A 19833-nucleotide genomic window follows, 5' to 3' on the forward strand; every position below is an offset into this window, starting at 1 on the left:
ACTAAGCTTTTGCTTCAAATGCGAAATGCACGCTTTGATAAATTGGTCTGTTCAGGCTCCTGTAGGAAGATGGTGACCTCTTAAGCACATTTTCAAAGTGATTCTAAACTTATTCAAAGATATGCGTGTGTAGAATGTGGTCTGTGTAGAAAGTATTTACAGGGATTAATAAAATGGAATACTAGTTTGGACCAAAGGGACTTTCCTGGTGTTGGTTGCAGATTAACAGCAACCACAAAGACCTTGCGGTGCAGTGGCACAACTTTTGTTTATCAGGTTGTAATGACTCCCAGGCTGCTTGTGAGTTCTGCAGCCACATGTGGTTCACGGTACACTGAGAGGTCGAAGTCAGTCACTGAGTGAGCTGCACAGTGCAGTAAAGGTCAATATAATGCCAGCTGCCTGCCACATGTTGCGCTCAGAGCGGACATGAACCTAGCAGGGGAGGAGAAGAAGAGAGGGCAGAGAGGAGGATGCTTAATGGCATTTCACTGATTAACTTGATAGCACTAACACAGATGTGTATTGTGTGTGTGTGTGTGTGTGTGTCTGTCCAAGTGCAGTTAACTGTAAGAATAATTAAAACACAAATTAAGTCAAGTTAAAGTCAAGTGGTTCTGTGCACAACAGCTAACAGCAACAGCCCCTGTCACAGGGGTTTGCACGCTTTAAGAGCACAGTCTGCAACAGCATGATGATGTCCCGAGAGAAACACTATTTCACTTGAAATTACTTAATTTGCATAAAGGTTTAAATGATTAAAGACCTCTTTTTAATGGAAAATCTCAGATTTTCCACACTCTGTTTAACACAAGGCAACATGCTGAAAAGAGGCTGCTAATGAAGGCATTGAGGCCCGTTTTTAAGCTGCTAGTTCCCAGGATTTTATGAGCACAATTCCTTTCCTTTTGGCCATGGGCCGCCCTATGGGCCTTTATGTTCATATATTCATATATGACTAATGCAGCACGGATTGTCTGGGTGATACATGTTCACAACAGCAGGAGAATCTGTGAATCACATCTACTCTGTGACTCAGGAAGAAAAGCTGCACTTTTGTAACTGTTGGTGATTTTTGTTGTTGACTTGACTGAGGAAGGGTTTGTGTGTATGTAGCAGCAGTGCAGCGGTGGGCGAGAACAAGTGGTGTTTATCCTGTCAAACTGCTGAACGACAAAGTATTTTGAGCAGTAGAATTCACTTCTGAATTGTTTGTGTGTTCAGTTGAAGTCAGACCTGTTTGCAGCCATCTCGCATTGTTGCGGTTGCCGCCGTTTGTTTTGACCTAAAATAAATCACTTCCTGTGATTTGTTAGGGATGGCCCTGCACTGATTGTCTATGGCAACATGTTCCGTTATTGGGGAACCGCAAATAGAAACCATCTGCACTGTGGTGAATACATTCTGTGGAGAGGCTGAGACCAGAAGACCTGAAGGAGATTTTAGTCCATGCCCTCATATTGCAGGGACAGAGTGTATATTAAAGAATGACACAAGGAAAAGGAAGAAAGATGAGGAAAATTAGACTGATAGTAAGTAAAATATCCCTGCCATACTGTATTGTATACTTATACCAAACATCCTGTACAAAACATAATGGCACAATGAGAATAACATCACACCCTTTATGGCCATATACAGTAGATATGTATTCACAGCACTGTGCAATCTGCTTCGCCTCTTTCTCCTCTGCCATTTTCTCCTCCCTATCTCTTCATTTAAACTTGTATGACGCACGATGATGAGAAATGTAAAATGCAATTGTAATATACTAGAGCTGCAACTAACGATTATTTTAATAATCCATTAATCTGTCGATTATTTTCTCGATGAATCGTTTGGTCCATAAAATATCAGAAACCCTTAAAAAATGTTGATCGGTGTTCGTCAAACCTGGAAATGATGATGTTCTCAAATGTCTTGTTTAGTCCACAAAGCAAAATGATTAACTTTTAATGATTTCTTTGTTATCCAGAGCAAAGAAATGAAGAGAATACTCACATTTAAGAAGCTTAAACAATCGGAAATCTTGTTTTAATCATGAAAAAAGCTTCAAACAGATTAATCGATTATCAAAATAGTTGTCAATTAATTTAATAATCGATTCACTGTTTCAGCTGTATAATGTACAGTTGTAAACCCAGAGGGAATAAGCAGATTTAGTGAGCTCTCTCTGTTTCCTATTTGCACTCCAGACTGAGAAAACTGACTCGGTTTGTAATGTGAAATCCTCTCACCAGGTAATTTAAATTGAATTGGTTATTGAAAATTGATTTGGGAATTCATCATGGTCAGTTGGCACAGGCAATCTGCTTCTGAACTGGAACTGTGATCTCATGTAAAGGACCGGAAGTATACGACATTAAAGCCAATATTCCACAATCTATTCTGAATCTCCTGGAAGAACATCTGGTGTTGTGTTGATGTAATAGAAAAGAAAAAGAAACAAACACATTGTTTTTCTACTTATATGGTGTGTAGGTTGTTTTATCTTTTCTCTGCTGAACCTGATACAGATATAACAGGAGATGGAGGTAATTGAAGTAGAAGTGTTTTGAAGAAATCAATTCCAGTTGAAGCAACAGTCCAGAACACAAGGGCACGCACCATGACTGAAAACAGGCAGTGTGTGTGTGTGTGTGTGTGTGTATGAGCCATACCTCCTCGACACATTTTAACACTCGCACAGTGGTGAAAAAAAAAACAATGCAGAAAGTGAAGGTGTCCACCCCTAACATAAATGTAGAGGGAGCTCTTCCTCCGCAGCAAACCAAACCATGAACGGAGCTTATAGCCTGCAAATCAAAATGTCTTCTGTGACTGAGTTAGTCTTGGTTTTCCCACATTGACTTGAGCACCTTTCACTTCAAGGTATTTTATTGTCGACAGTTGTCGCATAGCAACATCAAGAGCCATTTCTAGCACCTCCCATTAAGCTGTCAGTGAAAACAAAAATACCGACACTTTCTTGTTGGCACAGCCTTAATTTCCATCAGAGAGAAAATTGAGTCAAACCTACAGTGTAAGAGCAAAGGCCTGGACATTAGAGCTCTACAGGGTTTCCATCCCACACACAAAGCGTAGAGCTGCCACTGACTAGTGTCTGCGATTATACTTCCACCACCTTGGAGACACATTAAAGGACTGATCGAACACACACACGCTCACACGCTCACACACATACGGCAACATAAAAATGCCATACACACTGCATAATAATCCCTGTACTGTGTGCAGTTGAAGCCTGATGTTGATGACATATATTAGTGGAAAAGTTGTATCATGATTCCGCTGACGATGCATGTTAAGATCTATAGCTTTCTGCTCCTTATTAAATTAAGATAATATTGTTATGCACCAACAGATCCAATTTGGCCATGCCTTGTCATCATTAAATTAACCTCAGTGGAGTTGATGGTGCCGTGTAGCGATGTATGGAATAATGACTTTGCACAGTCGCTATTAGCAGCTGGTTCAATGCATTTTCGTTGTCCCCTGTCCGCGGCCTGTCATCATTAGGTCTTTGAGGATGTGAGATAAAGAGAAAAGATTCAAAGGGGAGATAAAATAAAGAGGACAGGAGTCTTACAGCCAGATTGGAGTTGATAAATGAGCATATTTAATTGACTGGAGAGGTCGCATTATTATTCTTAGATAATTGAGGCTAGAAAATGGGTATTTTGTAAGATGCCCCACTGTCCCAGGATTGGCGGACATGCAGTGGTTTCATTTATAGATTAAGACGTTGAATATACACTTATGTCAAGGGTGAATTATCAATGATAAGGCACAGGGTGCGTTACTTGTGTTTTGAGCAAGTTTTTCAGAAGTCAATAAACTCAAAATGAGGCCTTTGGAAATGAGTCAACTAGGCAGGCAATCATTTGTAATGATAGTTGTTTGATGATTAGCTGACATGATAACAAAACCATGTGTTTGGTTCTAAAATTAAAGGCAAATTGGGAAGAAAAAACAAATACAAAGGAATGCAAAGTCTAAGGCTTCTGGCATCCAGTTTGTTCCTCATCATCTTGTGATCTACATGTTAAAGTGTTGTTGTTTTTTAAAATCTGACTTTATAAAACACCTTTCATACAAAATAATGTAATTCATAAAGTTTTCCACCCACAATATATAACAAATAAAGTAGAAGAAACAGAAATGGGGAAGTAGCCTTGTTTTGTAAAGTGAGATCAATAGGCTGCACCTGCAGCGGTGACTGCAGGTTGGCTTATTGTGCTTCTGTCTCCGTAGTTTCTGAATCATTACACCTTTAATCATTTTGGCTCCTTTAATCATACACCTGTTCACACCTGGCATTAAAATATGTCCTCAGTGACCACAAGTGAATACACAAGTGTCATTTCTGTTGGCAGAGAACAAATGGCTGCGTTCACACCTGTCCTTGGAGCTGTACGGGTCTGAATGGATCATTGAGGATAATGTGATTAATAGTGTTGTTGGTCCTCCCCCTGCCAAATGTCAGACTTTTGCAACAGAGACTTAACGTGTCGGACTGCTCAGAATTTCTTGCTGCACCTTATTCACAAATGCGTCATGCAGTATTTACAGGTTTGCACCATCGTATTTCTGATGTCTCCGTCTCTGTCTGTCTCTCTGACAGTTTTAGATGGCTGAGACTGTTTTGACATCATCTGAAAGGGGAAGTGTTTTCTGCCACAAGAAAGCTGCAGGCGTAATACAGTGACGGGATGTGCAGAGGATTTCGAGTCTGCTCCTCTGGCTTAGTCTAGTGTGTGGCTTACCTGCAGCGGCTGTTGGACTATCAGCATCATGTAGTCAGGGGAACACACATGCATATTCATTAGCCGTGGTCTTGCAATTGTGTTACCATAAGAAACACCGGTAAAGACAGGAAGTGTTAACAAACACAGCTCAGAGTGCTCACACACACACACACATACTGACATTGTCAGAAAAGACTGAGGGGGTAAAAATGTTAATTAATGCTGAAATGTCTCTGCCTCTCTCTTCTCTCCAGGTACATGGGTGACATTTGGAGGACAGATAACAGACGAGGTATGAGACTCTTAATTATTAAAGCTGCTTATTGATTGTTTTGGTTTTGTTGTACCACATGTAGACTCATTTATGAGGAGTAAAGTGTTGGCCCAAAACAAATGTGATCATGATTGTGTGCACACGTGTGCATGGTTTCCGTGCCGACAGAAATGTGTGTGCATTTAGTTACTACAAGATAAGGAGAAGAGCTTCTTTGGAAGTAACACCAGAGGCAGGCCTTCAGCTCCACACTTTGAACTTCTTTGTTCCACAATAAAGCATGTGCTTAGTCACTGTCTATTGCTGATTTTCAACAACATTTGTTTTGTCTTTTGTCCCAAATGCAATAATGCACCGAGCGACACTTTATCTTTTTGCTGATTTGTTTATTTATTGTTGCAGATATTTCAGTGGACGTTTTCAAAAACAAAAAAACACTCTTAGTTCATTTTGTCAGATTGCTTGCAATATTTTGTCTTCTGTCTTATGTACTTTGATGAAGTGGCAACTTATTTATCATAGCTATCATACTGTAGCTATCACGATCCATGGTGCCCTTTATCTAATAACATCAAAGGTCCACAATACCACATTCCTTTCCCTTTAAGAGCAACTGCTCAAGGCCGTCAGTTAACTCCTTTAACTGTTCACAGATTACACTGTAACATGTAATCAATTCAACTAAATCTAAACTAAATTAACTCAATACTGGCTCCTACATTCCCCGGTTCCTAATTGGGAGGCAGTAAGGCTACCAATTACTCAAAAATAACACAAAGGTGCCAGCAATATACATACACACATTAAATGTACCCGGTTTATACACAAAATTAAGGTCCATCTCATTTATCTGGGTATTTCGTTCATTCATTTCAAGGTGCAGCGTCATCAACAATCATTACTACATCTCCAGGATTGAGGTTTTGTTTCACTTTTTTTGACGCTCCCGTAGAAGAGGCAGATACTCACGTCCCCACCTCTTCCAGAATAGGTCGGCTAGGTAATGCACCTGTTTCCATCTTCTGCGTGAATGAAAGTCTTCTTTTCTCAAACCGTCCAGGTTTCGGCTGCCTTTTCAAAAGCAGGAGGTGATTAGGGGTCGAAGCTTCAAGGTCATTCGGGTCGTCAGACAATATTGTTATTGGCCTGTCTTCAGGGATTCATCATCAATGGTCTGTTCTTTCAGTACAGATTTTTAGAAGTTTTCTCACTGTCCCGAATTTGCCTTTCCCAGATACCACCAAAGTGTGAACCTGCGGGGGGTTAAAAATCCACTGTACTTCCTACACTGACGAAGTGTGTCTTGTATTTTGTTTTGATTCCTCGCTCTGCAGCAACACAATTGGTCCCATTGTCTGAACAAACTGTTGATGCCTGACCTCTCCTGCACATAAACCTTCTGAGTCGGTGTCCAGTGTGTGAGTGATCTCACACAACGTCCTCTTTTCTTTTCAGCAAAAATGGTCCAAAATAGTCTATGCCAACATGTGACGTCCTGAGCCTTTAGAAAACTGAGAGGTAACAGTTTGTGAAAACCTACAGGGGAGTGTTCAAATGAATCCAATGAACAAAGTAAACACAGCATGTTTATATACAGGGTCCAACGGTATGCAAATGCAAGAGCGAGGCTGGTTACAAAAACAGAAGGAGAGAGACGTCATTCTCTGTGAATGTTTCTGATCTCTTGTAAGACAAACCTTTGCATGTTAATCCTTTAAATGAACATAAACTTTTATTAGGGCAATGAAGTCAGGCAGTGTCAGCTACAGCAGTTATGAAGCACAATTTAATATATACAGGATCATTCTCGGCTGTATTATCTGTACGTGATTCCATTGTACTATATCATTTGTCTGTAATTATAATAAAATCAGATATTGATTTTTAACTACTGTAATTTCACTTAATTTATACCAAAGAAGATCTGAAAGATCATTAAGAAGAATAAGTCATGAACCAAAGCACACAGTGACAAAGAAAACAATGATAAATGTCCCATAGTCACACAGACTATGGGACATTTATCATTGTTTTTTTTTTTTTCCTAACTTGGTGCTGTGACGCTTAACCTTGATCACACTGCAGTTGGCTGGCTGTCAACGTTCTGGCAGGCTCAGTTAGCCCACAACTATTATATTTTCTCTGTTTTTTTTTGCTGTAAGAGAGAAGGGACATACTGACGGTCAATATGTGAACACCACACATACTGATGTCCTCTCCCTACACTCATGTTGATAAAGTCTAATATGCTTTGATGTTGCTGCTGGGGCTCTGGCATTGGCCATCACACACAGTCCCTACACAGACACTCACACACACACACAAAGAGGGACACTAAGAGACAAGAGAACATAGCTCAGCCCGGAGGACAAAGTAAGCTTATGTAACAGGATTATTTTTCTTACCTCGGGGCTTTGTGCCATCAACTCACATCATACACTCAAAGCCTGGTTCCCTTCTTCTCTCTCTCTCTCTCTCTTTTTGAGTGTCCTCAGTCCAGTGTCAGTGCCATCAGTCAGACACATCACCCCTCTAGGCTGCTCTGCTTCAGCACAGCTGGGAAACTGTTTGGACTTGCGCCAGTTCTGTGCTTCTCAAACTTTTTCTGCTACCCAGAAGTAAAAAATTCTTCATACATACCCCACATTTTTTTCCCCCCAAATGATGAACAACGAAAGGAACTAATAGAAAGGGTTTGAGACCGTAATTGAGTGAGGAAAAACTCCACAAAAACCTTGTCCAGGGGAAAAATGGGAGAAAGGTGCCGGATTCCTCTCCCAGGACGGACAGATGTGCATGGGTCATTTGTCATCTGAGCTGAGCCAGAGTGAGGACGTTGTGGGCCAGATTATACAGTGTACCTCATACAAGTGTCTTACTGTTTCAGCAATTTATTTCTCCTTCAAAACTATGCGACCATCTGAAGATCATATCCGGTCACATTCAGTTCATCCACAGCGGCCTGAGGTGAGAGGGAGTCAGAAATGTGAGTAAGCGTCGATGCTTCATTACCAACACAATCCTCTGACCTTATGAAAGTCAATGTAAGCTCTTGACAGCAACTGACCTTTTGGAGACACGTCGTGAATAAGCAATCACTAAAGTCCAATCAGTCACGCTTTAAATACCGACACTGCTGCCCCTGCTGTCTGTGTCTCTGAAGCATAAAAATTTAATACCCACTGTGTTCCACCTTTTTAAATTCTCTTTATTTACATCATGCGTTTTCTCTCTCCCAAACTTCTCCTTGGTTGTAAACAGCTGTTTCCAATCTCCTCTCAGCAGGAATCAGTTTGGTTGAACATGATCATTTTCTCTTTCGTGCCCGTCCCAAATCTTCCTCTCCATTACTAACTCCCCCTCCTATTTTTCACCTCCCCATTATAAAGCTCTGTCTTTTCATTCTGCTCTGTTTGCTTTAATGGCACTCTGGGACTCGTAGACGGAATGTGCCATTAGGAGATGTGGACATTGTTCCCGCTGTCCTTTTACTTTCAAACATTTCTTCTCAGCCACTTGTCTTCAGCGGGGATTTTTCACTCCGGCATCCTTTCACCAGAACTTTTGCCAAAGCATTTTTATCTTTTGTAACCTGAGAGGAAATGATAGAAGTTCTGATTTTCGCAGCCTGCAGTCAGGTTTCTCACAGGGCAAGAAGTCTTTTGTCACCGCATTACACAACAACTACTGTGAGTGTTTTTCCGCTCACTGTACCGTCTGTTACTTTTTTTAATTGTGTCTTAATTCTGTTTTTTAGCAAATTGATTAACATTCTTGTCTCTTCTATGCCAACGGAGAGCTAATGTCTTCATTTAACCTTGTGCTTTTTATTGTGTCTATTGTATTTAAACACACTAATTAAAGTTTATATTATTGTATCAGCACTTCACTCGGGATGGAAGTGTTGCCTGGTCGGTGCTGATGACTGAGAAAGGGTTGAAGAAGGTTGAGACAGATTCTCACAAAGAGGAGGTTATATAATTCTGCTGTCTGACACCAGTGAAACTGCACAACACCTACATACTGCACATGCACTGCCAGGCAGGCAGGCGTTCACACAGACGACCCAGACAAACACATTTTTGTGCACAAATATCAACACAAACACACAAACACTCTACCGGCATTTGATGACAAAATGATGCTTCCATTAAACACCCAATGCAGTTACAATCAACATGGGGAAATTCAATCCTGGTCAGATTTCTATGCATATGACACACTCACATAAACACATATCATGTATAGACGTATAAAAAAAAAAAGATGTGGTCTTCCAGGTTCCTCTTCAAGCCAGCAGGAAATGAGAATATATTGAATAACTAGGGACGACTCCACTGGATATAAAAAGAGCTCCACTTCATTGATTTATAATGACTGATTGATGCCCCCTACTTTGAGAAAAATAGATGATTAAGTATGGTACATACAGTATGAGTGGACATCAGTGTGATTGACAGCGGGTATGGTGGTCCAATCAGCCAGCAGGTTGCAGTTGCAAACTGTCAAACTGTCGAAACTGGCAACAGCTAAATCGTAGTCAAGGAGGCTTCACATTCTTCTTCACATTCTTACGGGTGACATCGCGATTGGTTGCCAAGACCAGGACCAACAATTGTCATTGTGGGCTTTATAAGCACTAAAAGAACACTTCCAGTCCGATAAATATCACAGCAGAGACAGTGGAGAGGGATGTCTCCTGGGCTCACAACACCTCGCTGATAGTAGGCAAAGCACAACAATGCCTCTACTTTTCAGAAGCCAGTAGTCAACTTTTATAGATGCACCATAGAGAGCATCCTGACCACCTGGTACAGCAGCTGCGCCAAAGCTGCTAAAAAGCCCTGCAGTGTGTCAGGGAAACGGCACAGGACGCAGTTGGCATTTAATTGCCATGGCTTGAACACTCTCATAAAACTTAAGACAAAAATGACATTACTTGTTCTAAACATTAGTTGTTTGCGCTCCACCCATCACACGGGCACCTCAGATTTGGCCACACATGCACAAACTGACTAAAAAAAACAGCATGCAAACCCCCCCCCCCCTCCCCCCCAACTGCCATTAACCTGCTGAACTCTACAAGCTCAGACTGTGCCATAAGTTATTAATATGTCCAATAACTTCTCTCCTGCTACACAATGGCACATTTGTGATGACTTGTTTGAGGTTATTTTTCTGTATGTAGTTATATATCTTTTTTGGATAATAATAGAACTCTGCTTTTAAAGTATATATTTTTTGTGTTCTTTTATGCCTCAGATTTGAAAATTACATCTTTGGATTTGAATGTATGCCTTGAGATTTTAATGCACATCTGCAGTTGTAATAAAATCATTTGCTTGTCCTATACAATGACAATGAATGACTTCAGTCCTGAATAAAGCAGCACTGCTGCAGCCTATTCTGCAGGACACACTGTGCTTATTGAAGTGTATTCAGTAGCTAACACATTCTGTGCATGAATAGATTATTATTATTTTTTTTTTTTTAATTGCATGTGTGTCAGTGCAGCATGTCCACTGTTCATGAACCACATCTCTGGTCGTCACCTTTGGACTCTACAGGTCACCGCTTATTCATAATCACTACCCAGTTTCTATCATGCTGATTCTGCCACATCCTTGTGGAGAGTGTCAGGGTCAGAGCAAACGCAAAAGCAAACTCTTCATATTTTGTGTTCTGCATGAGTGGGGTGACTGTAAGTGTTTTCCCCTGCGTTGAATACATGTTGTTTCTCCAGAAATCCTGGATGAAAAATTGTGAGAAAGCAGGTGTGAGTGCTGGAGAGAAACTAGGTACCAAACTTCTACTGTACAATAGACCATACAAATCTTAAACCAGTGATTAATGATATAGTACTTGTATTCCTATATATTCTCGCTCTCTTTACAAGGTCTCTGAGAGTTTGCACCTGTTTGTGTATTGTCCTGAAGTAGGCCACGGTCTTAGGCTGCATCCATTCAACTCTGTTTGGTTTAAAACTTTAGTGCATAACTTATAGAAGTATTAATACATGTCTGTTACATGTCTGTTACACCAAACTACTGTCGAATTTGTTCACACAAAGCTGATTAAGCGTCTGCGTGACACTCTCTCTGTGTTTTGCACTATAGCGGTGTTTAGATCTTGTGTCATTCTTACACTGCACAATGGAATTGTTTGATTATATGTCAAAACGTGAGGAAACACCAAACACCCTCCAGGCTGTATCCCTCACCATTTAAGCTGTACTTTCCCAGGTTTCTAAAGTCATCCTACACACTACCATGCAATGCTGCTGAGCCACATTTCTCCCTCTCTTCAGATTTCATCTACAGCATAGAATATAATCTACTTTGTGAAAGAAACTCGCTTAACTCTCACATAGTCATCTGTCTAATTAAAGGAATCCTTGCACTTCCTTCTCACTGTTGTTGTTTTTCCAAACAACTATAGACCAGAGAGTCAGTTTCCTGTTTATGTGCACGCCCAGTGTAGCTGGAAGTTCATGTGATACACACTCTTAGGTGTTGGTATGGATGCAGATTCATTTGAGCTGAGATACTCCCTATGTGGTAAATGCCATTTTCATTACATTTCATTTCCTTACATTATATTACTGTGAAAAATGCATTTGACAAATATGTTGGTACCTACGTTGATATTTCTATTGAACTGCAGCTCTTTAATGATTGGTTTCTTTGACAGGAAACAAGCCCACCTTTCTATGTCCCTCTCTCCATGTGTGTGTTACCAGGTTGCAGAGCAGCTAATGACCATTGCATATGAGAATGGAGTCAATCTGTTCGACACAGCTGAGGTCTATGCAGGAGGCAGGTGGGTGTCATACAACACTCAGTCTCTGTGCAGTTCACTTGAGCTCAGAACAACCTGTTCCACTGAAATCTAGGATATGTTAACACACAGAGTAATGCTCGACTATAGTTTCACACACAACTGGCTGGTATGGAGTGTCATGCACTCGTCCAGATGTACATTTACAACAAACGTTGACTGTGTTTGGTGTAATGACAGCGAGTGAATCACAAGATTGATATTGTGCAGGGAAATGTAATGGATTCAAACTGCAGTTTAATAACGTCACCTCATTTATATGTCCTCGCAGGGCCGAAGTCATTCTAGGAAACATTATCAAGAAGAAATGCTGGAGGTAATGATGACATTAATGTGCTGCTTCATCACTGTGTGAATGGAGAAAGTCAGAGAAGGACTGTGTGTGTGTGGCTGTGGAGCAAGTGGGTGATTTCATTGGACGTGGAAGCATACCTAGTGATGCTGAGATATAGAGCGATATAAACACACACATGCACACGTCTTCATTTTCTGCCCGGAGACTGTGAGGAGAAAGTCACATTAACATTAAAAGAAATTTTAAAAAAAATAAATTTAGGAGTAAGTCGTTGGGATGAAATTACTACCTTACATTTGTGATTGTATTTGTAAATTCAAAAATTGGTAGATGTCTATCAGACAACATGTTTGACTATAACAGGAACTATTAGTAACAGGAAGTAACTGATGGAGCCTGTTTCTAGTAAGTAAATGCTCTGTATTGTCATTTTCTGCTCTTGATGACCACTCTAAGCATTCCAGTACAAAAAACACCACCCCATCAGTCTCTAAATGTGTCAGTATGCAGCAGAGTTCACGTGGGAGCAGTCAGCTGCTGCTCTTCTCTTGCTGTGCTGGCTGTTTGTTCCATCATCGTGCAGCTACGTGTCATGTACGAGGGAGAGGACTAGATTACAGCAGGAGGCGGTTTGATGCTGCTGCAGCACAGACACAGTGAGCCTGACATGTCGTCATGGATTAAGTAGATTATTAAGAGGGGGGAAAGAAGAACACACGGTACTGAGGGATGAAGATCAGTTTCACCACTTGTTCAGATTTGATAGCACTTTGATGGGGGTCACAGTACACATAAATATCAGCTGAGGAGGAAGCTTTTAATATTGTGTTTCCTCTGTTAGGTTTTGTGATGCTGAAGACATGTATGGTCTTGGACAGCTATTACAATACTGGGACCATATCATTAAAATAAACATGCATTATTTAGAGAGAAGATAATTATTTGATGTGCTTTTACTACATATAACTTGATTGAATGTATGATATTTGAAATAAGTGATCAATTCACAGAGCTCTGATACACTGTAGCTAAAGAGAATAACAAACTGAGTCTCTACAGTGCAGTGTGTGTGTGTGTGTGTGTGTGTCACTCAGTGTGTCACTCAGTGTGTTCCTCTGTATATTCACAGGCGATCCAGCTTGGTCATTACAACTAAACTCTACTGGGGAGGAAAGTAAGTAAGAGAAGTTAAAACTCATTAAGATTTGAGAACAAATTACACATATACAACAACACCACAAGAAGACCATTCATCCACACAACGCTGTAAGACTGGACAATGTATATCTAATATTTAGTGTCAAATATGGTGATTTGAATCATTTTTAAGTAAAGCATCAGTTAAATATTAACTGTTATAGGTTATTGAGCATTGCCACAAATACTATTTACTGTTTGTTAATTGTTGGCATTTTCTCTGGTAGTTTTCTCTGTTACCAGCCTGAGCAACATCATCATGTCACATAATGTTGCAACCAACACAACAAGCAATTCTACTTTGGGGGACTGTCCAACCAGTTCTGTTGATAAGTGAAGAAGTGAAGTTATTCCTGAGTATTCCTTCAGTCCTGCATGAGAGTCATTTTCCTCCTCTGGAGTTTTAAGGCATTATTATGCCGAGCTATTGAAAGTGTCCTGGTGCGTATCAGACAGGTTTTTACTTAAACCACGTATTGTGACGCACTGCAGGGGTTCTAAAACTAATTGAAAATTACCCTGCAGTATTTTCAAGTCATTAATGAAGTGCCAGGAAGTTCAGATAATGGTAAAGGCAGTCATCGTAAAGTAAATGAAAAGGCTGAAAGAAGTGAAGTTGTGCACACATTCACAAACACGTGTAAATTGCATCTCATTTTGTTTTGTTCCATTAGAGCAGAGACAGAGAGAGGATTGTCAAGAAAGCACATTATTGAAGGTGAACACACACACACACACACACGTAATGAAAAAACAACAACTTTACGCTTTTGTGCTCAGTTTTTATTGTGTCAGTTCAATCAATTTTACGACATGTCTCTGTCCCTCAGGTCTGAAAGGCTCTCTACAGAGGATGCAGTTAGAGTATGTGGATGTAGTTTTTGCCAACCGCCCGGACAGCAATACTCCCATGGAGGGTGAGTCACATGTCATTAATGATGTCAGTCAAGTGGTAGTGATGCTTCTTATCTAGACGTTCACTATGTGCCACATTACTGTTCTTCCTGAAGTCACATTTCCTTTCCTGAACCATCCTAAAATCTCTAACATCCAAATTCTATATGTACTGTATTGCCACATGGGGATCAGTAGTTGCTGTTGTTTTGTAATTCACACTGGAGACAGTCTTGGGTTGAACATGTTTTTTTGTTTTTTCTTAATGTAGTCAATATGTCATCCAGCTTCATCCATAGCTGGAAATGTGAGCGTTGTTTGTAAATGTCCACATTCACTGTGCTTTTCCCTAATGTGCATTAGCAGTGTTCTCGTTAGTCATTTTAAATTAAATGTGTTCTTCAGGGTTCATCCAATTACCTGCTGGTTTACTCTTTGTACCAATTACTTAGTGTTTACAACCAATCAATGAGAACTTTTAATGGTAATTAGGCTCTGGCTCTGTGTACTTAACGCTCCTTCAATTGGACTTTTAAATATGTTTAAGTAGCCTAATCTAACTGTGTAGATATGTGGATAACACTGGATAAGATGCAGGTGATAATTGAATGTGATATATGTAAAATATGCAATCCCAGTTCAAAACACTGCACTAGTGTCCTATAAATAAGACGGTGTTAAACTGCATTCATGAACACATTTATGTACATAACTATGTCCCAGGCTTCTTTTTTAATTCTTATAAACATCGAACCCATTAGGTTAATTTAAAGCATGTCAGCCACTGACGGAGAGTGAAAGTGAACGTGTGTCTGCCTGAGAGCAGCACCGAAGAGTTATCACATGATCAGAGGAGACGACAAGGCGAGAATACGGAAAAAAAGTTCCATACTTTAAATATCCACTGACAAAGTGAATCCCCATGTTGCGTCCCTGGCGAGAAAAGTATCCACTCTGACACGGCCTGTCGTCAGCTTCCTCTCCCATTTTCAGCATCTGCATCTTAATGCATCTCCACTGCAGACGCTCGATTTTCTTCTTACACACAAAGACTTTGATTTTACCGTTTTTTTCTTATCCTTCACTGTTAGATTTCTGCCGCCAACCTCTTTGTATTCGCGCTAATGCATCAACTTCCCTCCTCCCTCTGCTCTCTCTCTTGTTATGTCGGCTTGAAATTGAGACAAGTAGCATTTAAAAGTGGACTCAGTGTGATGCCAAAGACTCGGTGGGTTGGACGGCAGGAGGGCAGGACAGGAGACGGTGAAGAGGACAGGAGCAACAAGATATAGGAGAGAGACAGACAATTATATGCTTGTCTTAATACTGTGTTATTCCCTTTGACAGGATGATATTAAGTTAGACGTCTGTGTTTTAGCCTGTTAATTATCACTTACCAAACTGAAGGGAAAATGAAAACCTGCGTTCGGTCTTTTTAGGTCCTTGTGAATAAATAATTTGTGCTTATTTGCTCCCTGGCTTTTCTTTATCTACCTACAGTTCTTTGTAAACTTTTTTTGTTTTTTGCCAATACTCTCTTCTGACCTGCTTAACCCACATAATCTGCTCTCTTGCCAAGAAGCAGTTATACTGAGTGAAATACCAGGGTCCTGCCACAGTGAACGATTGCATTGTAATTGGAGTGAGTACAGGGAGAGATGAATAACCTTAATGATGGCTCCATACTGAGTTTTTGTTGGCTCTGACTGCTGTTGGCTCCTGCAGTCAGCAGAGTTGGGGCTGCTAATTATCATTGAAATTGCAGCGTATGAACGTAATCAGCGGGGGTTTGTTAGTTTGTCATAATTTAAAAAGTTGGTGCTATTTGTTTTATTCCAGGTGCTTCCTTGTGATTTTCATAGTCCTTTTTCTGTTGACTTGTTGTTTTGAGCTTTCTTATTGTTTCAGTAGATCTTCTGCCCATTCTCAAGTGGCCATTAGGTGCATGCATGCATAAAAAAACATGGTCTAAAGCACCCTCTACGCTGACATGTATTTAAAATGATTCTTGTAGTTGATTTTAAATCTAAATTTGTTTTGTTTTTCTTGGGAGCCAGAGCCAAGTATTTCTGGAGAGAGGAGCATAACATAAACCTATTGTGTTTGTGTGTCTCCAGAGATCGTTCGAGCCATGACCTATGTGATAAACCAAGGCATGGCAATGTACTGGGGAACGTCACGGTGGACGGCCATGGAGATCATGGTGAGCATCATTGAACTCTTTGTGTAACAACTAAATGTCTACTTGAGTGAGGATCATTGCAGAAAGAGAATAATGAAAATTCAATTCATTTGCCTTCAGTTGATTTTACTGCACAACAAGAAGAAAGGATTGAAATAAATTCCTTATCGCAGGAAACTTTCATTCCACTGTAGCGTGATATATTTCATGTTCCATGTGATAACAGATGTGTGATCTATTTGTTCTGTTGGTCCAGAAGCAAGAAACTACTTACTAAACTAATGAAACTACACCTTAACTCTCTTTGAGCCGATTATTACTGTTTATTTTGGACACATTGGCTTGTGCACAGTCATGGTATGCGTGGTTTTCAGGGATGTGCTTCCCTCCTTGTCTTGTCAGAAGCAAACAACCTCCAGTTTTAGCTCTGCAAAATTAATTAGAGACAGTCAAAGACCTGATGTCTACTCCCCCCTCTCTCATCTCTCTCCCTCTCTCTGGTCTCTTTAACACGCTGGCCTCTAAGCACAGTGTGATGTGTTGATATTTACTCTGTGATCACAGTGAAAGGGAGCAGATATCTTTATAGAACACAAGCCCAGATGAAAGCTGTGTAATTTAGATGGCATCAGTAATGAAGGGGGGGAGGTAAATACAGCTTTTCAGCATACGTGACAAGGCAGGCACACTTGCACACATTGCTGCAGATGCACACATGTTCAACGTGCACACAGGCTGGAGGCGAATGTCACGGGTTGCAGCACAGAAGGGCAGCTGGTAATTTGTACCAGGAGATGATGGCGCTGACATTACACTCGTGTTATGCAAGTGTAGATCATTCCCCTCCGAACTACGTCTCTGACACCCTGACACGTCTTCCAAAGCAGGAAACATTCAAACTAAAGTGTTTAAAGATTGCTTCCACAAACACTCGTCCTCTCCCGTCTTTTCCCCGACTGTATCTCATCACGATCCATCTCTTGTAAACTGTTATCCTCTTCCAACATCACCAGTTGTTATCCTTCTGCTCTCATTCTGTCATTTTGTTTTTATGTCCAGGAGGCGTATTCAGTGGCAAGACAGTTCAATCTGATCCCTCCGGTCTGTGAGCAGGCAGAGTATCATCTCTTCCAGAGGGAGAAAGTAGAAGTGCAACTGCCGGAACTTTATCACAAGATAGGCAAGTGCTGTGGCAGTAGTCAATCACAGCCTGATTGTCAAGTGTTTTCTGTCCACTTGTTCTAAAAATTGTCTGTGTGAGCATCCTAAGATGAGACTATTTTTAGAAATAAATAATCAATCCTTAACCATAATTTCCTCCTTTGATGCATCATCTTCTTCTCCGGTGTATAACTTGCATGACAGGAGTTGGAGCAATGACATGGTCACCGCTGGCATGCGGCATCATCACAGGAAAATATGAAAATGGCATTCCTGAGACCTCGCGAGCCTCCATGAAGGTAGGGAGACGCACTTTGATGTTAGCTGAGGGTTTTCTGCTCCGTCCCCAAAATAAACATGTGACGTGATGACAGTGATTCATTACAGATTCATAAAAGCTCCAGTGTGTAGCACTGAGCATCAAGTGTGTTTGTATACATGTATAAGTGAACAAAAAAAGGTTGTTTTTTTGTAGCCTTAGAATAAGCCTTTCTGATGTAGAATGCCTTTCATAAGGGCTTTAGGTAGTCCGCCATCTTGCAGTGGTGTTTCTCTACAGCAGCCTGAAAAGACAAACCAGCCATACAGTGGAATGCAAATAAGAAAAGAATGACATCCCACCTCAGCAGTGGCCCGTCATCCAAAACCACTGAATTAAAAACACACAGTAGTCAGCTGACATCTGATTTTTTTGGGGGAAGGGACCTGCTACATTGGCCCCCTTTACACTTTACATTAGTATGCACTTTTTCATGATCAGATAGCACTTCACCACATGCATTTACGCCTGGTTTTAACATTCGTCTCCAGTGTCCGCAGCAAGATCTGATTGCTATCTGATCGAGGTCATCCCCATTACGTAACCTCCTCCTCCCCCTCCTCTTCTGCAAAGATTTCTAGCAGCAGACTGCTGTGTCACATCCTGTGTGCTGCCATATCAACAACAACAACAACAACAACAACAACAACGACATTGGCTGCATGAGAAATCGGGCTATTGTTATATTACAGATAAAACTCTGTGGCCAAAAAAGTACTGTAGAATGAGATGGGAATCATTCGGCCATTATCTTCTCTGACTCCCTATGCTATGTTTTCACCATTTTTAGACAGATGCTTAGCTCACGCAGTACAGTGATAATAATATACAGTTTCGTTTTTAATTTTGTTATTTTTATTACGCAGTTTGCTGCACTGTACGTTATTTGGAACACAAGGAAAGAGGAAGCAGCTTTGAACATATACAGTAACTACCAGTGGCTTTAAACTTCATTAGGTATCATCTTTTATCTTGTTTGTTTAATCCACTTAAAAACAGATGTGATAAAAAGACAAGCTGAGCTTTCAAATAGTCAGAGAGACAAAGTCTGAAAAGTTCAAAACCTTATTGTCCATCTTAACCATGATAGATGTGGAAGAAACAAGTGAATTTTCATCTTTATTGAAATAAATTTGACAAAATAGTCCTGTATATAGCACATGGGTGTTAAGTCTTTGTTTTTCTGCAGTTGGTTCCCACCGATTGATTTCTCCTTGACTTTTCTCTCTTCAGACTTCTCATTTCTCCCCCATTCTTCTTTGTCTCCCGCTCCAGTCATACCAGTGGCTAAAGGAGAAAATAATAAGTGAGGACGGAAGGAAGCAACAGGCAAAGCTGAAAGAACTGAACCACATCGCAGAAAAGCTGGGCTGCACACTGCCTCAGCTGGCTGTGGGTAAGAAAGCTTTTCTGCCCCGCTGCACTTTCTTACAACAAATACCATGAAGGTAGTGTTGAGCCAGGTCTTTGATGCAGGAGCCTTTTTAAAGGAAAGGAAAGTAACCACTCTCTTCTCCCAGTGAGAGAGAGAGAGCCAAGGTTTGTTGTGGGTCTGATGAGTAGCAGGAGTGCACCATCAAGTGGCCCGCTGTGTGAACATCACCCTCTTGTGTTTCTTCCAGCCTGGTGTCTCAGGAATGAAGGCGTGAGCTCAGTCCTTCTGGGAACTTCCAACCCTGAACAGCTCACAGAAAATCTTGGGGCCATACAGGTGGGAACATGTAGAGATGCATATCACACACACTGTGTTTCTTCAACAGCATCCTCTGCTATCTCTCAGTTCTATTTATTGCCAATCTAAAATCTCCTCCTAGTCTACAGCACTGTGCAAATGTTTCAGGCAGGCGTGGAAAGAAATCTCGTACAGTAGGAATGCATTCACAAATATACATTTTGATCAAATGCACAGTGAGTTAATCTAAATCA

At 40.7% G+C, this 19833-nt stretch overlaps 1 protein-coding gene across 3 annotated transcripts in view; it reads left to right on the plus strand.

Annotated features, from left to right (window-relative positions):
- kcnab1a (potassium voltage-gated channel subfamily A regulatory beta subunit 1a) overlaps positions 1-19833 on the plus strand; it is an 87778-nt gene that overhangs the window by 63890 nt on the left and 4055 nt on the right. For all 3 annotated transcript variants that reach the window (XM_058634924.1, XM_058634923.1, XM_058634925.1), the window contains 11 exons: positions 5003-5040; positions 11762-11841; positions 12131-12175; positions 13284-13328; positions 14026-14069; positions 14182-14268; positions 16363-16448; positions 17487-17607; positions 17793-17887; positions 19183-19303; positions 19530-19618. In XM_058634924.1, the coding sequence (XP_058490907.1) occupies positions 5003-5040; positions 11762-11841; positions 12131-12175; positions 13284-13328; positions 14026-14069; positions 14182-14268; positions 16363-16448; positions 17487-17607; positions 17793-17887; positions 19183-19303; positions 19530-19618 (851 nt within the window). The remainder of the gene's footprint in view (positions 1-5002; positions 5041-11761; positions 11842-12130; positions 12176-13283; positions 13329-14025; positions 14070-14181; positions 14269-16362; positions 16449-17486; positions 17608-17792; positions 17888-19182; positions 19304-19529; positions 19619-19833) is intronic.

Source organism: Solea solea, chromosome 7, assembly GCF_958295425.1.
Source record: "Solea solea chromosome 7, fSolSol10.1, whole genome shotgun sequence".
Lineage (NCBI taxonomy): Eukaryota > Metazoa > Chordata > Actinopteri > Pleuronectiformes > Soleidae > Solea > Solea solea.